General features: G+C 44.8%; 1 protein-coding gene across 3 annotated transcripts in view; it reads right to left on the bottom strand.

Annotated features, from left to right (window-relative positions):
• The window catches only part of MAP3K21 (mitogen-activated protein kinase kinase kinase 21), a 77,282-nt gene extending 62,644 nt beyond the window's left edge, over positions 1–14,638 (bottom strand). For 2 of the 3 annotated variants that reach the window (XM_053299231.1, XM_053299239.1), the window contains exon 1: positions 12,958–14,638. In XM_053299231.1, coding sequence (XP_053155206.1) covers positions 12,958–13,753 — 796 coding nt within the window. In that variant the 5' untranslated portion in view covers positions 13,754–14,638. Of the gene's footprint in view, positions 1–3,331; positions 3,395–12,957 lie in introns of those variants that run through there. The other variant, XM_053299249.1, reaches the window with a different exon arrangement.
• Between the last annotated feature and the right edge of the window lie 6,541 nt (positions 14,639–21,179).

Genomic DNA, 21,179 nt, shown 5'->3' with positions numbered 1-21,179 from the left:
TGTATTTGATACTTGCAACATAAGAATGCTAGCTTAAAAAAAATAAATAAAGAGATAAGAAGTTGACAGACAGCAAACAAAGAAGTTATTCGTTATCCAGATTAAGTTGTTAGTTAATTGGCAGGAAAATTTAAATGCCTCTACTGATAGACAATAGAGAAAAAGGGATTCTGTATGTATGAATATTTGTTTCTATAAAATGACAGTATCTCAACACATCTCTTATGTTTTTGTCACGGTCCAATAGACCAGTCTGAAACAAAACAATCTCAAGCTAGCAAAATGTCAATGTTTTGTTTAAAGTGTATTAGCTCACTTGAAAGCAAGTCCCCCCCTACCATGTACACTCTAAGAGTTTTAAGATTATATCCATTTTGCAGAACCAAAGGAATTTTATAGGGTGCAGGGAAATACTGCTTATTTGTAAACTTCCATTCTTGTGAAGGGGGACAGAGCTGTTACATTTGGGACGACACCTTCTCTTGGCTTTGGCTACAGGCAGGGTCAAGCGGCAATGATACCAAGGGAAGAGGCTATCCAGCTTTCAAGACTGAGCCTGTCAAGTGGAGTCCCAACTTTATTAAACATATTTTTTTTTTAATATGAAAGTGAAAACAGTACGCGGGGGGGGGGATATTGAGTATGTAATAGGACATCCTGGCGAGGGGGTGGGTGGGATCTCCCAGATCTCAGAATGGAGCAACAGGATTCAAAACAGAGAAAGGAGGTGACTGCCTCCATCTGCCACTTGTGATCTAAAAAGTGACTGATCCATCTGCCAGCTCTAATAATGGGAATTTACAAGTAAGCAAAAATCTCTCTCAAAGTCTCACATAGGTTGACACATCTGAAATGCACAAATACAGTGGTGGGTCCTATAACCAGCAACTCACAAACAATGTGGGCACCACTCTCTGATACACCCTCCTGCCAAATGCTGCTTCAGCAAGGAGGTATCTATTTGACGATGTCTTGTTGTGTAGCTGTGTGGATGTCTACACAACTTTTATGTGCGCCTTCTAACTATGCTCTGCAAAATGCAGAGGATACTACTCTCCTAAAATGTGGGCAGTGGGCCTGTGAGGAGAAACATGCTCCAATGACTGACAGAACAGTAACATATACCATTAAGGCATCTGGAAATAGTGGATATTTGGCATCTGCCTTCCCTGAAAAACAGGCTTAATTAAAACTAAAGAATCTCAGATTCATCCATCCAGAACCTCAGGGCACAGACATTCCAGTATGTGCCTTTCCTTCCCCTCTGTGCAGGCAGGTTGCAGGGAACCCCGCACACGGGCTGCAGGAAACAGCACCGTAGCCATGCATAGCCTTTGGTAGAGTGAGCACTGCTCCCAGAAAAGTGGCGGGGCAGCAGTGGAGCAGGTAAGGGAACTGTTCCCCATCCCGCCAAACCAGTTCAGCTGCAGGTGCCTGAGCTGGTTCGGCACTTCCCAAAGGAAGTGCTGAAATGATTTGTGCATATCCCTACTATAAAGTTTCCAGGAACCTTAAGAAAAACCCACAGGATAAAATACAGTTACCAGAAACTGTAAGTGTACTGGAAGCATCTGAGGAATAAGCAAGCCAAAAAAGTTTCTGGGGCAGAGGCTAGGGCTGGACAAGCCAGGCTATTATATAGAGACATGCTTCTGAAATACCTGTGTGTGCTACAGAGATCCCAGGGTTGCTTCTGTCACTCCAGGAAGGAAAACTGCAATAATTTTCTCATGCAGTGATTGAGCAACTCCAGGCTTTCATGTCACAATTATTTAGGTTTCCATTTAATTAACTACTGACTGCCATGGGACAATTTTCCTTGAACTCCAGTAGATGTCAGATCACTAACACAATATGCTGATATTTGGACTGAAGCCTCATTCTTGTAAATACTACAAACTACTCCTTTGAGTAACACAGGAACTGCAAGGCATACTCCTTGGAGATTGTCTTTTATATGCACTGTTCTGATATAGTTTGAGGTCACTTCAGAGGTGCTAAGAGCTTTTCATTTTGAAGTCAGGGATCAGACTGAGTTTTGGGGTATTCTCTCTGCCCACAGGAAGGACTGGAAGAGATTTACTAATGTGTGGATAGCATAATGATACAAGGTCAGCTTTCTTGCAATGGAAAATGTCATCTCCCTAGTTTCCACAAAGACTATCTTTCTACAGCATAGCTATGGCAAACGTGGGGCGGGGGGTGGGTGGGTTAGGAGAAGAAGAAAGACAGAAACAGATATCTAAGAAAACTTTAGTGATACAGCAAAAACCTCTAAGGTGCTTAAAAGAAATATCCAGCTTTGTAGTATCTCTGAAAGTGCTTCCATTGTGGGGAGAGTCATATATATACTTTAAAAAAAAGAAAGACTGAGAGGCCTTTTGGGACAGGGAATCATTTCCTCACATCTTCCCTATGTAAGTGGCTAGACTCGCCACTGGGAAATCTAGTGAAAGTTTATCACTCAGCCAAACCAGTTCCCCAAACTTGCCTACTTAACCTGAACATAACTTCTTTACATAATATAAACAAAGGGGGGGGGGACCAAATATGGGGAAATGCTTGGAAGATGAGAATTTTATCTGAGCCTGGCAATTCTAGCTCTAAGGTCTTATTTTACTCAACATCCTGTCAAACATCTCTCCTCAAGAACTTCTTCTGGGCGACAGAGCATGCCATTCTGCAATGAAACATTTGAGGATCACCAAGTATAAAGATTCTCAAATACTGTTTTTGCTTTGGAAATGTTACAGATATAACTAGCATCTTTTCTCAGATTTATACTTGCTATAAAATTTAGGAGTTCCCTAGGCTCTTGATTTGTGCACTATTCCTGATCAGATTCATACACATAAGAATAAATCTTCAAGAAAAATCAGTGGATGTTGCATGCGCACTAAACCCACTACAAAAACACACATTCAAAATTCCCAGAGGGAGTAACTCTCTGCAGGGAAATCACTGCTTGTGAAAGTCAGGGCTTCTCACTTCCCAGGTGCCAGCTTACCATGGTGCCTGGAAATTTCCATGTGGCACTTGAGCTAGGCAGAAGCCACCAAGAGGAGAAGACAGCAAGCAAAATGAGGGCAAATTGCTCCCTCTCCTTCCTGGCTGTGTTGATCCATTACCTGCCTTAGCTAGAGAGATGCATCCAGTCCGACAAAGAAAGCAACCCACTGCCGCCATGTGGAATCTGTCCTCCCCATGACAGCCAGCATTGGGTGTGCCTCCCAATGGAGCAGAAGACATGAGTTGCTCCTAGAGCCAATTTTTTTTTTTTGAGTGGGGGGTGTCAAGGCCTGGTTTAAATAACCAGCGGGAGAATACTCACTTAAAGCTGCTGGATCAGTTTCCAACATAAGATATGCCTCTGCTCCTGGGCAGCACGCAACTGCTTGAGTTTCATAGGTGGGAGAAAGTGTGCAGCTTACTCAGGATAAGAAGGAGAATATCAGCTGAGGTGGTGCAGCAGGGAAAAAGCTTGCCTTAGGAACAAGAGGCTGTTAGTTTGAAATTCCCTGCCAGTGTGCTTCCCAGACTGTGCCTAGTAAGTATATATTTGTAGTCACCTATATCAGGCAACAGTGATATAGGAAGGTGCTGGGTGTGGATGCTCACTTCAGTGACAATGGCAAAGGCATCATCTCATACTATGTGGGAGGAAGGCAGTGATAAACCACTCCTGTATTCTACCAAGAAAACCACATGGCTCTGTGGTCGCCAGGAGCTGACACTGACTCAACAGCACAATCTTTCTTTCAAGAGCTGCCATCCCTCTCCAATTTCTTGGAGAGACTTTAATCACTGAACCTCAGTGTTACTATTTGGCTCTTACCACACTCTAATCCTGTGCTTTAGAAGGATCTCTTCCGGTCTCTCAGTCACTATCCCTGCTGTTCCAAATCACCATCTGCTGTATTAAGCTCAGTCTGGCATATGTTTATTTGTTTTATGTGCATGTACAAGGTAAGGTATTCCGGACACTCAGACACAACTAACTGAGGGCCTGCTTAAATGTTACTTGCTCCATACAAACACCGGAAAGAGCTAGTCTCCATGGCAGCCCTCCACGTAGAAGTGGAAACATCTAAAACACTGTTGACTACATGCAGCAACCAAAACATGTGGAAAGTACACACACCAGTAGCCCCCAAAGGTAAAAACCTTTTGTCTTTGAGCAAAAGTGCACAGCAGAGAAGGGGTTTTTTTGGCATTAATGCTTTCATGTAAGACTACTACCACAAAGAAGATTTATTTGGGGCAGTGTTCATAGAAAGAGAGATTTGAGTGGCCCTCCCCAGTGTTCTCTAATTTTTTTCATCTGTGTGCAGAATGAGTTTTATTCTGGGTGGCAGTATCAAGACAGTGTGAGCATGCATTCAGAGTGGGACCTTCCTAATTAAACCTGAGCAGGATCTAAAATTAACTGAGTGGACATTTTAAAAAAAGTGTGAGTGTGCACATATGCACATGCTTTAGAGGGAACACTGGCCCTCCCTTTGCCAGCCCAAAATTAGAATGTATACTGAACCATTAGCAAGACCATGTCTGTATGAATCCCTAGCACTAGGAGTATAAAATAGGAGTGTGCATGGTTCGGTCCGGCACAATTCAAAAGACCGCCAGACCGGTCTGGAGGTCCGGATGGGCGGGGGACTGTTGCTTTAAGTGGGGGGGTGGTAGTACTTACCCCCCCCGGCCGCTCTTCCCCATCCGGCGCTGTGTCATTTGAAAAATCTTCTTGGGGTGGCACAGTTCCTCAGCCGCCCCTGCCCCCGTCGTTGTTTGTAAAGCCTTCAAAGAGACAAGCGCTAGCGGCGCGCATGCGCCCTGCGCGGCGCGCACGCTCGTCTCTGACGCTGCCACGCGCGCCGTGACGTATGCGGGGCGCGCGCGGCAGCGGCAGAGACGAGCGCACGCGCCGCACAGGGCGCATGCACGCCTGCGCGCCACTAGCGCTCGTCTCTTTGAAGGCTTTACAAACAATGATAGGGGCAGGGGCGGCAGAGGAACTCTGCCGCCCCAAGAAGATTTTTCAAATGACACAGCGCCGGAGGGGGAAGAGCGGCGGGGGGGGGATACTACCACCCCCCCTCTTAAAGCAACACTCCCCCCCCCGTGCTGGACCGGGGGTGCACCAGACCATGCACACCCCTAGTATAAAACAGTGCTTGAATAGTACCAAAAGCGCTTCTATGAAATTTCCTTAAAATTAGGTCATGCTATTAGGTCATGTAAACTACCCAGAGCCATTGGATGGGGCAGTATAAAAACAAACAAATTAGCACCTGGAATCAATCATTTTCTTTTCTGAAATATCACACAAATCAAATTCATGCAACTATAAGTATATTACAAGTAGTTTCATTCCCAATAAGCTATTTGGATGTTTAATTACAAAGATATGTTGAAACAGATCTCTTAACTAGAGTCTGACCATTTATATGAGTTTGGTCATGCAGAACAAGAGTACCACCAGTATAATGCCTAGCAATCAATCAACCTTTGTGCACTCATCATGGGGCAAAGATGGAGAGAAATTTTACATTTGACATAACTTCCAATTAAACCTGCACAGGAAAGACCATCTAATCTCAACAAATGTCCTTAGCTTTAAAAATGCAAGACAATAATGGAATTATCTGTTTTAGGTAGTCATAGCCCTTTGTTGATTAAAATGGAGTGCAGGACACCCTGTACGCTTCTATGCATAAGTGCTTAAAACTGAAACACCTTGTGCCCATTAAAGTACCAACAATATTATTTGAACAATTCTTCTAATATTATTTGAACAATTCTTCTGCAGAACCTTGTGACTCAGCAAATGCAGGTGCCTCTAACCCTTACATACTCTCATCTTGAATTTAGATTTTTTGTGTGTGTTCTAATGAAAAACAACTAATCATTAAAGCAATAATGATCAAAACAGATTTTCTAATGGGTCAGTGAGCAGGCAGAGAGTGTTTAGGAAGCTCCCAATAAAAATATCTCCACCTGCTAAACATGGTCTGCCACTAACCCTCCCATTGGTTTGATTCTCCACCCCGCCCCATGCAGTAATAATTACTATATGCCATATCACCCAGGCATGGTCTTCATTTATTTCTTCTTTTTGCCAAAAGTCAGCCAGACTCTCAAGCTATGCCACAGGTTTGTTAGAAAAGGGATGAAGAACAAGAAGAACAAAGACGATGAGGGACAGAGCACTGTTGCCTAGCCTTCCATGTGCACTCCCAAAGCCTATTGCGTCCTTCGCGTCCATAGCGCCAGTTAGGGAAGAGACTTTAAAGAGAGTGGAGCTCTGCATGCGAGCTCCTCTCTCCTTCTGTAAATAGATATTCCGATCAAGCGAACGACGTGGTCCGGGGGTAAGGAGGTTTCGGCAGCTGGGAAGGCGGTCGGTCGGTCGGCGGCGGAAGCCGCGGGGGCAAGTGCCTGGGCTGATTTGGCCCTTAATCGAGGGTGGGGGCTTGGTTCAAAAATCAGCTGGGAGGGCGGGTGGGCGGCGCCGCTGGGGCCAATACATGGGCCGATTTGGCCCTTAAACTTAGCCAATATGGCCGCCCGTGTCTGGGCGGCCGTATCTTTTTCGGCAGTTCTGAGCATGCGCTCCGCGCATGCTCAGAACTGCCGAAAAAGACACGGGCGCACGGGATCACACTCAAGCCTTTTATTATATAGGATAATATATTTATATTTATAAGAGCCATCTGATGGTGCAGCGGGAAAGTAACTTGACTAGGGAGCAAGAGGTTGCTGGTTGGAATCCCCGCTGGTATGTTTCCCAGACTATGAGAAACACCTACATCAGGCAGCAGTGATATAGGAAGGTGCTGGAAAGCATTATCTCATACTGCATGGGAGGCGGCAATAGTAAACCCCTCCTGCATTCTACCACATGGCTCTGTGGTCACCAGGGGTCGACACCGACTTGACAGCACAACTTTACTTTTACTTTATATATTTATAAGTGCACTATGCTCAAGTTGCTTTGCAATCCAGAAGTCTGAGTGAAAACTATGAAGCATGTGTTGTGCTTTTATTTTTATCCCACCCACCTCCCTGCTTTAGAAATGCACTATATGTCCAAGCTGGTTGAACATGTCCAAAAACCTCACTCACACTATTTACACTGTATGTCATCCATCATAGGATTCTGGAATGTTATGAAATGTTAGGGAGGCCCTGGGGGTGAATCACATGCTGATTCACCCCCAGCCCTGCACCCTGCTAGGGATGGCCCTCCCTTTTAGAGTTCCTATCTGGTTTATAATCCAAGTGTGCGTGGAAAATGTTGGTGCTCAGGTATTATCATGCAACACAAAAAGGGAGTGAGTTTTCAGAGTGGCAAGCACTCTCCCGCAACTTGTTGCCATTTTCTGAACTTTCAGTTTAATTTAATTCTATTCTTTATGGGCTCTGCACAACCTCTCTCTTGCTCTGGAGTGCACAATGAGACAAGTCTCATTTACAGCTACAAATTACTCATGCAGCAAAGCTACTCTACTGACTTCTATTTAGATAGGAGATTGCTTTTTAACAATTTTTAGTGCAACAAAGGCTATTGTACAAAGGCTAAAATGCAACTGGGGAATGCTCTGACGGCTGTCAGAAGCACTAGGAAGTAAAATGCTGAGCACGCATACCTGGAAGAGTAAAGCTGTGCCATCGAGCTATGTGGTTCTCTTTGCTAGACTACAGGAGGGGTTTACCACTGTCATCTCCCACACAGCATGAGATGATGCCTTTCAGCACTTTCCTATATCACTGCTGCCCATTACAGGTGTTTCCCATAGTCTGGGAAACTGGAAGCTGGTATGTTTCCCATAGTCTGGGAAACATACCAGCGGGGATTTGAACCTCTTGCTCCTTAGGCAAGTTACTTCCCCACTGCACCATTAGGAGGCTTACCTAGAAGAGAACATAGGAAGCTGCCATATACTGAGTCCGACCACTGGTCTATCTCAGTATTGTCTTCACAGACTGGCAGCAACTTCTCCAAGGTTGCAGGCAGGAATCTCTCTCAGCCCTATCTTGGAGATGCCAAGGAGGGAACTTGAAACCTTCTACTCTTCCCAGAGTGACTCCATCCTGAGGTAAATATCTTGCAGTGCTCACACTTCTAGTCTCCCATTCATATGCAACCAGGGCGGACCCTGCTTAGCTAAGGAGACAAGTCATGCTTGCTACCACATGACCAGCTCTCCTCAGTTCAACTGAATTCAGTGAAACTTGTTTCTGAGCAAAAGTCTTTTAGACAAAGGAGTTAAGCATGTAGCTCATGAACATGCATGTACTAGGGAAGGGTAACTGTAGCATGCTGCACACTAGCATCTGTGAAACCTACAGTCCACTCCTAAACATGATTAAGTCCCACTGAAATCGACAGGACTCAAAACAGGACACTGTTTAAAATTAAAAGAGGCACCTTTTGAAGTGATAATTCTCTTCTATTTAACAAGGGGAAACCACCGGTGCTATCCAGCCACAGCCCAGTATCCTTTCATTAGTTGTTGCTGGTGTCTACCAGAGAGAGAGAGAGAACTAGCTAGCTCTTTTGGGACAGGGAGCCATCTAATTTATTATTTATTTTTCTATATAAACCATTTTGAGAACTTTCATTGAAAAGCATTACAAAATATTTGTAGCAGTAGTAGTTTAGAATTACTGCTTTCTTTTCCAGAAATAATGCAGCATTCAGTTCAATTAGGATGTCAAATGATACAGGATGTGCCAAGGGACAATCTCTAGCATATCCCTTGGAGGTAGAGTAAGCATCACATACTCAGAATAGACAATGAAAAGCATTCCCTCTAACTTTTTTCACCTGTGTGCGGAATGAGTTTTGCTCTGGGTGGCAGTATCAAAGCAGTGTGTGCACATGTGTGTGCACACGTGCATTCAGAGTGGGGCCTTCCTGATTCAACCTGAGCGGGATCTAAAATTAATTGAGCAGACATTAAAAAATGAGTTGCTTATTGTGTGTGTGTGTGTATGTGTGTGTGTGTGTGAGAGAGAGAGAGAAGTTGCATGTTTCCCTTTGTGAATAAACATAAAGAATGAGTGGTGTCCCTATGTAAATATATAAGAAAATGTAAACATATATTCTTACTAGCTAGTTTAAGACTGTGGTCCTCTGCCAAGAAAAAGGAAGTTTGCCACAATTAACTGCAATAGGCTTATGTACTAATTGTTCAGTGTTGTACATTTTATGAAGTACCACAAAGTAAAATGCCAATTCTTATGCCTTTCAGTTTCCCCAGAATGCAGTATAATTTCCTCTCATTGCTTTTCAGAGAGGTGCCCATGGTGTGAAGAAATTTCTTCCATGACATTTCTTGTGTTTGATATAGAAGCATATGAGGTCTCATGATTAATACAGCTGACTTGTCGTTTCTTCCTTCTGCACATGTAACACTGAAAAGGGGAAAAGCAAGCTTTCTGTGTTAGAGAAGTTTCCAATTTAATCTCCATCTTTCTTCCCAAAAAACTTGATTCTGCATTTTACTTCTCGGCCGCTCCGTTCTTCCCCCTCTTCTTTTCCTCCTCACCCTAGCAAGAATCAATCACTTCTAGACAGTTTTTATTAAGTAAAATAATATTGGGGGTGGGAGGCACTGTTTTACAGTGGTTCCGCTCCTACCTCTCAGATAGATTCCAGACGGTGTCGATTGGAGACTGTTGCTCTTTGAAATCTGAGCTTAAGCATGGTGTCCCTCAAGGCTCCGTACTTTCTCCAGTGCTTTTTAACATCTACATGAAACTGCTGGGAGAGATCATCAGGGGATTTGGAGCTGGGTGTTACCAGGACGCTGATGACACCCAGATCTACTTCTCCATGTCAACTTCTTCAGGAGCTGGCATATCCTCCCTAAATGCCTGCCTGGAAGCAGTAATGGGCTGGATGAGGAAGAATAAACTGAAGCTGAATCCAGATAAGACAGAGGTACTTATTATGCGGGGTTGGAACTCTAGAGACTATTTTGATCTACCTGTTCTAGATTGGGTCACACTTCCCCAAAAGGAACAGGTTCGCAGTCTGGGAGTGCTTCTGGATTCACACCTCTCCCTGGTTTCTCAGGTTGAGGAAGTGGCCAGGGGTGCTTTCTATCAGCTCTGGCTGATATGCCAGCTGCGCCCGTTTCTCGAGATCAATGACCTCAAAACAATGGTACATCTGTAACCTCCAGACTTTCTGTAATGAGTTCTACGTGGGGCTGCCTTTGTATGTAGTCCAGAAACTTCAGTTGGTTCAGAATGTTGCAGCCAGGTTGGTCTCTGGGTCATCTCGGAGAGACCATGTTACTCCTTTACTGATGGAGCTACACTGGCTGCCAATAGGTTTCCGGACAAAATACAAAGTGCTAGTAATAACTTATAAAGCCCTAAACAGCTTAGGCCCTTGTTATCTAAGAGAGCACCTTCTTCACTATGAGCCCCACCGCCCATTGAGGTCATTTGAGGAGGTCCGTCTCCAGTTACTGCCAACTCGTTTGGTGGCTACACAGAGATGGGCGTTCTTTGTTGCTGCCCCGAGATTGTGGAATGCGCTCCCTGCTGAGATACGATCCTCCTCATTTCTGGCAATTTTCAAAAAACACCTGAAAACCCATCTTTTCGCCCAAGCTTTCTCAGCTTCCTAAATTTCTTGGGGTTTTAATCTTTGGTTTATTTTAAAATTGTTAAATTGTTTTAAGGTTTTTGTATATGTTTTTAACTGATTTTATGCTATTGTTAACCGCCCAGAGACGAGGGGTGGTGTACAAATTTGATAAAAATAAATAAATAAAATAAGTATCAAGTGTACTGACAGACTGAATTGGGCACACACTATCCATGCATGGCTGTGGTTATCCTTGTGCCGACTAGAGCCTGCTTCTCCAGACTGAGTAAGACTAAGCATGGGTGACAATTCTAACAATTGATTGTGGAAGAGCTGTTGTGTAAAATCCAAAAATATGCAATAGTTTGTTTTAGGTGTGTGCGCGCATGTGCACTACGGCTTCCTGCATTTCCATTTTCCCACCAAGTAGTAGAAATCAAGACCACACAACTTTGGCTCTAATGCTATTGTCCCATCATCCTTGACTAGAAGTCCTGGTATAAAGTGTGTGTGCATTACTACTTCCTGCATTTCCATTTTCCCACCAGGTCGTATAAAATAAGGCCACAAAACTTTGGCTCTACAGCTACTGTTGGATTACAAATCCCATCATCCTTGACTAGAAGCCCTGGTTTAAAGAGTCATATGGGGAAACTGCCATACAGTTTGTGGAAGAGCAGATTCCTCAGGTGACATTTCCCATCACGGAAGCTTTTTTCAGCCAAGTGCTATGAAAAACAAAGTAAGAACTTCATGCACAGATGAGTGCACAAATCGAACCATTATTTTGGAGCTGACATTCAGCTCTGGATCTGACAGCAGCATAAAAGGACAGCAGTACATCTGGCCAGTGTTCCCTCTAAGGTGCGAGCAAGTTTTTTGATGTCCCCTCAGTTAATTTTAGATCTTGCACAGGTTGAATCAGGAAGTCCCCATTCTGAATGCACATGCACACACACTGCCTTGATACTGCTGCCCAAAACAAAACCGATTCTGTGCATAGATTAAAAGAATTAGAGGGAACACTGCTTCTGGCCCCTGTGAAGAACCAAGTCATCATCTACTGCCATTACCATCAGCCTGCAGCAAATGCAAAGCAGCAATGCCCCTCCATTAGCCTGCAAAGAACCAAGAACCTTCTGGACTCTCCCCTCTGACAACTTCTTCCCCCTTTTAAATTTGTTTGCTTGCTTTTTAAAAAATAATATTGTGAGCCCTTTCAGGGCAAGATTATTATTATTTTTTAAATCCTGGAAGCCACTTGAGCCTGTCAGAAAGAGCAGAATATAAATCTAACAAACAAATGCATGCGGAACATAGTCCCATATACCTACAGACATAAAACAATCAAGGAGATTGTTCAAACACCCCACCAACAGTGAACACAAAGGGGGAGGGGAATTGATAAGAAGTCAGTAGGGAGCCAGTGCAGAAACCTAAGAAGGCTGACATCACCAGTCTAATACGAGGACAGAAAAGTTACTTTTTGTAATATTGCTAACTAGAAAATACTGTCCCAACAATATAGACTGAGTGGATGTTGGTGGATCCAACACATGGAATTTTTTTGGCTAACATTAATCATGATATAGCAGCAGAAACAGGTAAAGAGAACAGGATGCTTTTTGCAGTCTTTTCACACATGTTTGTTACAAAGGTATGCAATTAAACACTTGAATTGACACTGAAGACGAAGATGAGCTGCTTAAACACATCTAAGGCAAAAACTGCCTTAAAAAACTGTTAAGTAAGACAGCACAAGAATCTTCATCCATAGATTCAGGTAGCATTTCTACAATGTATCACCAGTGTTTATAAGTCAGGAAAAGCACAAAAGCAGTGCTAATCTAAATCTCACACAACAAAAGAATTTTGCAGTAGTAATAATCCATGTGTTGAGGGGACACAGATTCAATGGTCAAGGCTGATCCAGACTTCCTTCTTGTAGTGAAACCACAGGCAGGCTGTTTCGGTTTTCTAAGAATACAAACACGGCTAAGCACTGAAATGGTTGTAGGTCCTGTTGCAACAACAGAGGAACTACACAGACAGCCTTATTGGGTTATCTTGTAACATAAAGGTAACTGAAGGACAGATTTTGAAAGCCAAAAAGAATAGTACTAAAACCTAATGCAGACACCTTTTGAAATGTAAATTTTTTATCTGATTAGCCACAAGAAACATTGCCAAATCCAGGCCTTACAGAAAAGCACTTTGTCTCATTTGTTTTAGACACCACACAGTTTTAAATAACATTTTTCAAGTACAGTTCACGGTTATAACATTTAGATATTAAGAAGACAATGTAGCTTGTCTTAATTTTTTTTTTAAGGAGCCCTGTTCAAAACACTTACTGTTGCTTGACTTGAGGTCTCTATGAAGGATGGAAACGATAGCTTCTTCATGTAGATAGAACATCCCACGAGCTATTTGTACTGCCCAGTTGACCAGTGTATGAGGAGGTATGCGGCGGTCCCAATGGCTCCCACTAGTGGTGGGGGAAGCCCCCAACAAAGCTCTGTTGAGGGGTCCTCCCCTCGCAAATTCCATAACCAGGCAGAGGTTGGGCTCCTGCAAACTTACACCATGGAGCTCAATGATGTTTGGATGTTTTAACATAGAAAATAGTTTTGCCTCTTGCCTCACACTCTCTGCAGTGGCCATGATGTCCTCATCTGGATCCTGCCGGGCTGCTTTCACGGCCACTTCCTGGCCTTTCCACATAGCTCTGTAAACTTTGCCAAAGCCCCCAACTCCAATGATCTCCTGCAGTTCCAGATGGTGGAAGTCAATCTCTGTTAGAGAACCCAAATGGCCTTCATCATTTGAAGGATGCCCATCATGCATAGCTAGGTTCTGGCCAGATTTCTCCACCATTCCTAATTGGGGATGTTGGAAACGCCCTGGCTGGTAAGTCACATAGTTGGCTGGGAAGATACCAAGGCGATGGCGGATTTTTCCTGCCCACCACCCATCATCTCCTGAGACTGCTGCATCTTTCGAAAGAACTTCAACCACTTCTCCCCGTCGCAAGCTCAGCTCATCTTCCCCAGTGGCTTCATAGTCATACAGCACAGTCCAGAGTGGACAGGAGGTGCCACTAGCCCCCAAAGTGCCTTCGGTCACTTCCTCAGAACTCAGCAAAGCCATGGTCAAGGCAGAGGCACTAACCACGTCAATCTCAGCCTCAACATTGGGAGCAGTCAAGGAAGCCTCTGAAGAAACTCACCCTTCATTGATTTAAAACAACATAAAAGAGATTGCAAAGAAAATGGGAGGAGGCAGATGGCAACGAAGAAAGAAGCAGAGACATCGGGAACTGGGAGAGGATTCCCTGGGAGATCAGAGTAAGGGTCGCGAGTGCCGAGCAAAGGAGGAAGAGAGCAAGCCAAAGGGATGGGACTTTTAAGGAGAAGGCATAACCAGAGGGCTATGGGGGCTCAGAGGGGGCGGGCGGAGGAAGAGCTGCAGAGAACGTGGAAAAGGTCTCGGCATAGAGAACTCAAGAGACAGAAGGAGGGGAGGCTTCGGGAATGGGGTGAGGAGAGAGAGATAAGAAATGGTGGGGGGGGGGAGAGAGAAGCGTGGGCCAAACAAGAGAGAGACCAATACGTTAATTAGAAAACTGAAAAACAGAGAGAGGGGGCAGGGTGGACAGGACGGCGAGGCAGAAGGAGACGGAGAGGGTGAGGGGCCGCCGAGGGATTAAAGGAGCAGGAGCTGCAAGACGAAGGAGCCGGGCTGGGAAGAGCGCGCGGGGGTGGGGGGGCCGCCTGGGGGGGGGGCGGGGGCGGGGGCAGCGGCCCAGGTGAGGAAAAGGAAGCAGCGACGCAGCCGGTGGGAGAAGAGGTGCGCGGCGCCAGGGAGTGAGGAAGAGGCGGGGAGGGTGGGAGGCAACAGGTAAAGCGCCCCCCGAAAACTCCCTTCGGCGGCGAGGAACGGTGACTCAGACAGCGCGGCGTGATGCGACGTGGCCTCAGCCCGCGGCGGCGGCGGCACTGGGGGAGCGACTCTTCTGCCCGCACTACTCCCCAAGCCACAACTCTGCCGCCCAGAGCAGCTCTCGACTCGAGGCTCGAGCAACTCCTGGAGGGCCCGGATAGGCTGGAATGGGTCACGTGACTCAGAGGCCAGACCCGCCGGTGGGGGCTGTGTCCAAGGGTGCAGCCGTGCAGGTGTCCCGCCGCCCACACCGGATGAGCTGCTGGCATGCGCCGGAGCATGCAGTCTCAAGGGGAGGGTCGGGTCGGGTCGGAAGAGCACAGAGGGCGCCGTGGGGCTGTACGAGGGCTGAGAACTCGACGGGCATACGCAACGGCTTCCTTTCTGCACAGGAAACCCGGAACTGGCTGCCCTTGCATGGGAAGAGTCAATGAATGGGACTGCAGGACATGGGTTCTTGTGCGGTTTCTGTGCCCGCTTGTGACGGGGGCGGGGGCAGCTCTATAGTACTAGACAGACCCTTTTGTAAAGTAGCTTTTACTTTCTTCCCAAGGCCCCCCTGCTTCGTCATGATGTCCGATCTGGAACATCTCCTTCCAGACGTGGGGAGGCAAAGTAGCAGGCTTTCAGAAAGGTCTGCAATGCATGATAAGAATCTGCTGACGACAGCATGTTCCTGCACTCCAGGAGGAACGAAATTATATAGGGAGCGGCCTGGAACTGCAAGTCTTATGTGCCAAATGGCTATACGTTTCGATCTTATAATTGGGATAATTCTCTACCGCTCTGGTAAAGGTGTTCCAATATATGGCACCTTAAAAACAAAAGGAACCCTGCAATTCACAAACTTACTTGATAGCTCGTTTTCCAGTTCAGGGGTAGACAGAGTGTGCTAGAGGCAATCTCATAAGTTGTGAACTCATATGCTTATATGCTTTCGATTTTCTCTCTGGTCTTGGTGCAGCCAAATCTGACAGGTAATGTTTAGAATAGGCTTGATAAGCAGATCTTTTTGGAGTTATAACTCTGTCCTAATCCCATTTCTTTATTCTTAGTGTCTCCAATCCTATGTATGCTGATCTTGACATGTATTTATTTCATATTCTTTCCCTAGTTTATCCCTGTTTCCACTTCCGTTTCCTTTTCCTTTCCTTCCTCTGTTGTCTCACTTCTGTCCCTATTGTTTATTTATCAATCAAATCTGGACCTGGAATGTGATGTTAGTGTCATGGACCCTTTAGGGAACAGTGACCATTGTGCAGTCAAATTCAGCATATTAGAATGTATACCCAAAAGGAGGAAAGGTACCACCAAGACCAGGAGGATGCCAGTGTGGCTAACAGGTAAAGTCAAGGAAGCTATAAAGGGGAAGAAGACTTCCTTCAGAAATTGAAAGTCCTGAATAGAACAGAAATGAATAGAACAGAAAGGAACACAAACTCTAGCAAAAGAAATGCAAGAAGATAATAAGAGAGGCAAAAAGAGAGTCTGGGGAACATTTAGCTAAAAGCATTAAGGAGGATATGGAGGTTGCAGAGAAGCTAAATGAGTTCTTTGCAACTGTATTAATGGCAGAGGATACTGAGCATATACCTGTTCCTGAACCGGGCTTCAGGGACAGAGGCTGAAGAACTGAGTCAGATAAATGCGATGAGCGATTATTATTATTTTATTTTTATTTTTACATTTTATATCCCACTCTTCCTCCAAGGAGCCCAGAGTAGTGTACTACATACTTAAGTTTCTCCCCACAACAACCCTGTGAAGTAGGTTAGGCTGAGAGAGAAGTGACTGGCCCAGAGTCACTCAGCAAGTATCATGGCTGAATGGGGATTTGAACTTGGGTCTCCCCGGTCCTAGTCCAGCACTCTAACCACCACACCTCACTGGTTAGATTACATTCTAAAATGTCTGGAAATAATCAAAGACTAGCAATTCGCCAGGGCCAGACAGCATCCATCCAAGAGTCCTTAAAGAATCAAATGTGAAATTGCCTACCTCCTTGCAAAATAAATAAATAAAATTAAATAACATATCCCTACAATCAGGCTCTGTACTGGAGGACTGGAAAGTAGCCAATGTAACACCAATTTTTAAAAAGGGATCCGGGGCGATCCGGGAAATTACAGGCCAGTCAGCTTAACGTCTGTTCCAGGCAAATTGATGGAAAGCATCCTCAAAGATAAAATTAGAAGAACAGGCCCTGGTGGGTGAAAACCAGCATGGCTTCTGCAAAGGTCAATCTTGCCTCATTAACCTTTTGGAGTTCTTTGAGAGTGTCAACAGGTGTGTGGATAAAGGTGATTCGGTTGACATAGTATACCTGGACTTCCAAAAAGCTTTCGACAAAGTTCGTCATCAGAGACCCTTGAGAAAACTTAGCAGTCATGGGATAAGGGGGCAAGTACATGTGTGGATTGGTAACTGATTGAAGGAGAGGAAACAGAGGGTAGGTATAAATGGAAAGTTTTTACAATGGAGGGAAATAAGAAGTGGAGTCCCCCAGGGATCTGTACAGGGACTGGTGCTTTTTAAATTTATTCATAAATAATCTAGAAGTAGGGGTAAACAGCAAGGTGGCCAAATTTGCAGAGGACACCAAACTATTTAGTTTGGTGAAATCTAAAACAGATTGTGAGGAGCTCCAAAAGGATCTCTCCAAACTGGGTGAATGGGCGACAAAATGGCAAATGTGGTTCAGTGTAAGGAAGTGCAAAGTGATGCATATTGGGGCAAAAAACCCAACTTCACATATACGCTGATGAGATCTGACCTGTTGGTGACTGACCAGGAGAAGGGATCTTGGGGTCGTGGTGGACAGCTTGTTGAAAGTGTAGACTCCATGTGCGGCAGCTGTTAAAAAGGACAATTCCATGCTAGGGATCATTAGGAAGGTGATTAAAAATAAAACTGCTAATATTATAATGCCCTTATACAAAACTATGGTGCAGCCACACTTGAAGTATTCCGTAGAATTCTGGTTACCACGTCTAAAGAAGGACATTGTAGAACTGGAAAAGGTGCAGAAGAGGGCAACCAAGCAGTGGCGTATCTAGGGAAAATAGCGCCTAGGGCAAGCACTGAAATTGCGCCCCCTGTCCAAATATCTGACACCAATCTTTCAGATAACCTTACCATAATATCAGCTGAAAAATACAAGTCAAGCTTGTTAATCTTTTAATATTTCAAAAACTATTTCGCAGTGGACGTAGCCAGACCAAAAAATCCTGGAAAACTACAAATTTCAGTATGATGGGGCTCATGAAATACCCCAATACTATGTGGAGGTGTACTTGGAAAACTAAACAGAAGTGCCTGTCTAATTCTCTGCTATGTATTGTAGCATCACTATTACATAAGTTTTAAAAATAAATGGAGAATTTGACCTTTCCCAGATACTCTGAAAATAATTAAAGGATATGCAGAGTAAACTGTGTCACTGCTTGGAATATATTCTAGTATTTCAAGAAGACAGTTAAAATGAGAGAAAGAGAGCAAGAAACTCCCAGTGGGCCTTAATACTAAGGATTTCACACTGATTCAAAGACAAACTCACCATTAATAGCCATATTATTAAGACATCACAGTTAACTCAGTTATCACAAGAAGCAAAGTAAGAGCAAATGAATACAATCCTAGCTCATAAGCTTCAGCTCATTATTCACAAGCCCTGATTCTCTGTACATAGTGCCAAAACTGAATATGTGTACAGTGATTTATATTATATTAAATTAAAAATAATACCTGTAGTCCCTTCGGGGGGCTTCCTAAAGGCTGGGGGGGGGGTCTGCAAAGGTTCCCCCTCCGCCCGCTGGCTTCTAGGGCCTTGCAGGGACCATTTTAGCATGTGTCATGGCCATTAATTTTTTTTAATGGCCACTAAAAACAAAAAGGCCACTGTGCATGCTAAAATGGCCTCTGTGAGGCCTGGCCTGGCCTAGGGCCTCACAGAGGCCATTTGAGCATGTGCGGTGGCCATTGTGTTTTCAGGGGCCATTTTTTTTTTTTTAAAAAAATTGCTTTTATAAAATGGTGCCCCCCTTGAAGTGGCGCCCATGGCATGTGCCCTGCCTGCCCCACTCTAGATACGCCCCTGCCACCAAGATGATCAGGGGCCTAGAGCACCCTCCTTGTGAGGCAAGGCTACAACACCTGGGGCTTTTTAGTTTAGAAAAAAGATGACTGTGGGGAGACATGATAGAGGTCTATAAAATCATGCATGGTGTGGAGAAAGTGGATAGATTTTTTTTCCTCCTCACATAACACTAGAACTTGGGGTCATGCCATGAAATTGATTGCCGAGAAATTTAGGAACAACAAAGGGAAGTACTTTTTCACACAATGCATAATCAACTTGTGGAATTCTCTGCCACAAGATGTTGTGACAGCCAGCAACCTGGATGGTTTGGATAACTTCATGGAGGAGAAGTCTGTCATCGGCTACTAGCTGGAGGGCTATAGGCCACCTCCAACCTCAGAGGCAGGATGCCTCTGAATACCAGTTGCTGTTAGAGGTTGTTGATTTTTACCCACAATAGGTGAAACAGCAGAGCACTAAGGAATGAGCACACACTCCAGTTACAGAGTAGGTAGCAGAGGATTGTTTGGATATTGCAGCTATTTGGAGAAAACACATGGAGATCCTTGTATGACTAAACACTAAATATTTATTGGTTAAATACACTTAGATAGGAAAGACCTATATCTAATCTAAAGGACTGCATAATGGATAGGTAAGGAGAGAGAGAGATATGTTTCCATCTGCTTTCTAGGAGGAAAGGAAGGATTGTGACTCAGCACAGGAAGTGCTGCAGAGTCAGTTCAGGGGTCATAGAGTAGGGGCAGATAGGGAGACCCTTACTCACTGTCTCTACTCCTAATGCCCCTAGTGGTCATTAGGACCGTTGGTGCAAAAGGTTGATGCACTGGAAGTTCATCTCCAACAGTTGCAGGGGAGTATCAGCAGGAGAGAGGGCGTGCCCTCAGCTCCTGCCTGTGAGCTTTCCAATGGCATCTGTTGGGCCACTGTGTGAAACAGGATGCTGGACTAGATTTGCTTTCGGCCTGATCCAGCAGAGCTGTTCTTATGTTTGAGCCCTGTAAGAAACTCCACTTAGGGGATGGGGCTGCTCTGGGAAGAGCACCTGTATGTTTGCATGCAGAAGGTTCCAAATCCCCTCTCTGGCATCTCCAAGATAGGGCTGAGAGAGACTCCTGCCCGCAACCTTGGAGGAGCAGCTGCCAGTCTGTGTAGATAATACTGAGCTAGATTGACCAATGGTCTGACTTGGCTTAAGGTAGCTTTCTATGTTTCTGTGTCGGACATCATGCTTGTAAGTACTTTGTACCACAGTGAACTGAGTTGGACACATAGCTGAACGTGCTTCAGGGTACCTAAGAAGGCAGGAATTGGCAAACTTGACCCTCCAACTGTCATTAAACTACAACTCCCATAATCCCCAGCCACAATTTATTGTGCCATCATAAGGCATAATCTATTGTGCCATGGATGTATGATTTGGAATGGGCAAAATATTATTTTTGGGGTACCAAACTGGTAGAATTTCCACTGCTTCTTCATGCTACATTTTTGAATTGAATAATAAATCAGGAACACAGATATCTTCAACCTCATCTGATATTTTATGTATCTCCTTTCTATAATCACTGTTAGCGACTTCAGGAAATATTTGGGATTATTACTTAAAGAGACATTTCCCCCCCTATAGGAACACTTTAAAAAAATTACAGTGCAACCCTAGCCATCTTTTCTCAGAAATCCCACCATGTTTGATTATTTACTTCAAGGTAAGTGTGCATAAGATTGCGTCATGGGATAAGGGGTCAGCCTTATACTGGCTGACATCCAGAGCTGCGTCCCGTGCAGAGAGGTTTCTCCTGACTCAACCATTCTTCCAAGTAGCAGAGCCTACATGTAGAAAAGGTGGGAAGAATTTTGCTGCTCTCTTCTGCCCCTGAAGTGCCCTTTATTCTTCAGCAATATGTTCCTGAGGACTGCACAAGCCTCATATTATTGAGGACAGTTTTGTAAGGTAAAGAGCACTTACAGAGGCAGGAAGAGCAGTGAAAATCACTCCCCCCCCCCACCCCTGTCCTGCATATGTACTCTCTGCTGCTTGGGAAGACTCCAGCTGAGTCTTTGTACTCTGGAGCAGCCTCTCTGTACAAGGAATTGGTTCTGATGTGTTCCCAGTTGGCTGCCAGTATGAAAAAGAAAGTGGGATTGGAACAGATCTGCTCCTGGGAAAGTGACAGAAATGTAGCCTTGGCGTTTCAGGGGTTATAAGAACTTGGAAGAAAATACTGGACAAAAAAGGCAGGTTATGTAAGAACATGAGAACAGCCCTGCTGGATCAGGCCATCTAGTCCAACATCCTGTTTCGCACAGTGGCCCACCAGATGCCACTGGAAGCCACAGGCAGGAGTTGAGGGCATGCCCTCTCTCCTGCTATTACTCCCCTGCAACTGGTACTTGGAGGCATCCTGCCTTTGAGGCTGAAGGTGGCCTTTAGCCTTCCGGCTAGTAGCCGATGATAGACCTCTCCTCCATAAAGTTATCCAAACCTCTCTTAAAGCAATCCAGGTTGTTGACTGTCACCACATCTCATGGCAG

This window comes from Hemicordylus capensis, chromosome 1 (assembly GCF_027244095.1).
Source record: "Hemicordylus capensis ecotype Gifberg chromosome 1, rHemCap1.1.pri, whole genome shotgun sequence".
Classification (NCBI taxonomy): domain Eukaryota; kingdom Metazoa; phylum Chordata; class Lepidosauria; order Squamata; family Cordylidae; genus Hemicordylus; species Hemicordylus capensis.
The sequence above is the reverse complement of the archived record's forward strand: the minus strand, read 5'-3'. Positions and strand labels throughout refer to the sequence as shown.